The sequence below is a fragment of the Rhinopithecus bieti genome, unplaced genomic scaffold (genome assembly GCF_001698545.2).
Source record: "Rhinopithecus bieti isolate Rb0 unplaced genomic scaffold, ASM169854v2 scaffold_29617, whole genome shotgun sequence".
In the NCBI taxonomy this organism is placed as follows: Eukaryota; Metazoa; Chordata; class Mammalia; order Primates; family Cercopithecidae; genus Rhinopithecus; species Rhinopithecus bieti.
Genome location: NW_016853927.1, coordinates 239 through 1,767, shown reverse-complemented (window position 1 = coordinate 1,767; position 1,529 = coordinate 239). Strand labels below are relative to the sequence as shown.

The following is a 1,529-nucleotide window of genomic DNA, read 5'->3' as shown; positions in this document are numbered from 1 at the left end:
TAACATTTTAATCCTCAAGAGTTTTCTGTATATGCATTCAAGCTTCCATGACATTAAATTTCAATTTTTGTTTTTTTTAGGGGCTTCATAAGAGTCAGAGTTCATGTGTGTCAGGACCTAATGAAGAACAACCTGTGTTTTCCACTGAGTCTGCCCAGTATCAGCAGGCAACTAGTACTGGTATTAAGAAGCCGAATGAACATCTCACTCTGCCTAGTAATTCAGTACCACAGAGGAATGCTGACAGTCACCTCTCCTCTCATATTGCTACCTCAGGGGGACAACAAGGCATTATTTTACCAAAGAGAGCAAGCCTTCAAAAAATAGATCCTTGGTGCCTGAAACAAGCAGGCATACTGGAGACACATCTAATGGCTGTGCTGATGTCAAGGGACTTTCTAATCATGTTCATCAGTTGATCGCAGATGCTGTTTCCAGTCCTAACCATGGAGATTCACCAAATTTATTAATTGGAGACAATCCTCAGCTCTCTGCCTTGTTGATTGGAAAAGCCAATGACAATGTGGGTACTGGAACCTGTGACAAAGTCAATAATATCCACCCAGCTGTTCATACAAAGACTGATCATTCTGTTGCCTCTTCACCCTCTTCAGCCATTTCCACAGCAACACCTTCTCCTAAATCCACTGAGCAGGCAAGCATAAACAGTGTTACCAGCCTTAACAGTCCTCACAGTGGAATACACACGGTCAATGGAGAGGGTCTGGAGAACTCACAGAACTCTACAAAAGTAGACCTGCCTTTAGTTAGCCACAGATCTACTTCTCAGATCATACCATCAATGTCAGTGTCTATATGCCCCAGTTCAACAGAAGTTCTGAAAGCATTCAGGTTAGTGTGGAAAAATTCATCACAAAATGAAAATGGTCAACTTCTGGCCAGATCAGACAACTAAAAGGTTTATGTGATATATTAATAAATGTAACATGCTCAAAAGATTATAGAGTCACTCACAGAAAACAACAGTGTCAAAAGGAAATTTATTATGTTGAAAATTGTGGATTTTTTCTTCTTTATTTTCCTTTAAGTTCTGGTATACATGTGCAGAACTGCAGGTTTGTTACATAGGTATACATGTGCCATGGTGGTTTGCATCAACTATCAACCCATCATCTAGGTTTTAAGTCCCTCCTGCATTAGGTATTTGTCCTGATACTCTCCCTCCCTGTGCCCCCAACCCCTGAGAGGCCCTGCTATATGATAGACTGCAGTTTCTCTGCATTTCCTGTCTCCTGGAAACTATGTAACTTCTAGAGTCTGACTAAATGTTTTCTCAAATATAAGCAAAGACTAGCCTTAATAATCAGTAAGGCCTGTTACTACTTTTAACATTCTACAGCTCTAACTTATCAGCCAGTTTGGTAAGACTTGCTATATTGTGCTACTCTTTTTTTTTTTTTCCTTAATATTTTCCTTATACTTTAAGTAGACTTGCCTTTAGTTAGCCACAGTGCAGGTTTGTTACATATGTATACATGAGACATGTTGGTGTGCTGCACCCATTAACT

The 1,529-nt window shown here is 39.8% G+C and overlaps 1 protein-coding gene across 1 annotated transcript; it reads left to right on the top strand.

Moving 5' to 3' along the window:
* Positions 1-47: 47 nt before the first annotated feature.
* Positions 48-947, top strand: LOC108525264 (histone demethylase UTY-like). The gene is given in 2 exon segments (XM_017866297.1): positions 48-291; positions 294-947. Coding segments are annotated over 2 exon segments (867 nt in total). The 3' UTR covers positions 917-947.
* The last annotated feature ends 582 nt before the right edge of the window (positions 948-1,529 follow it).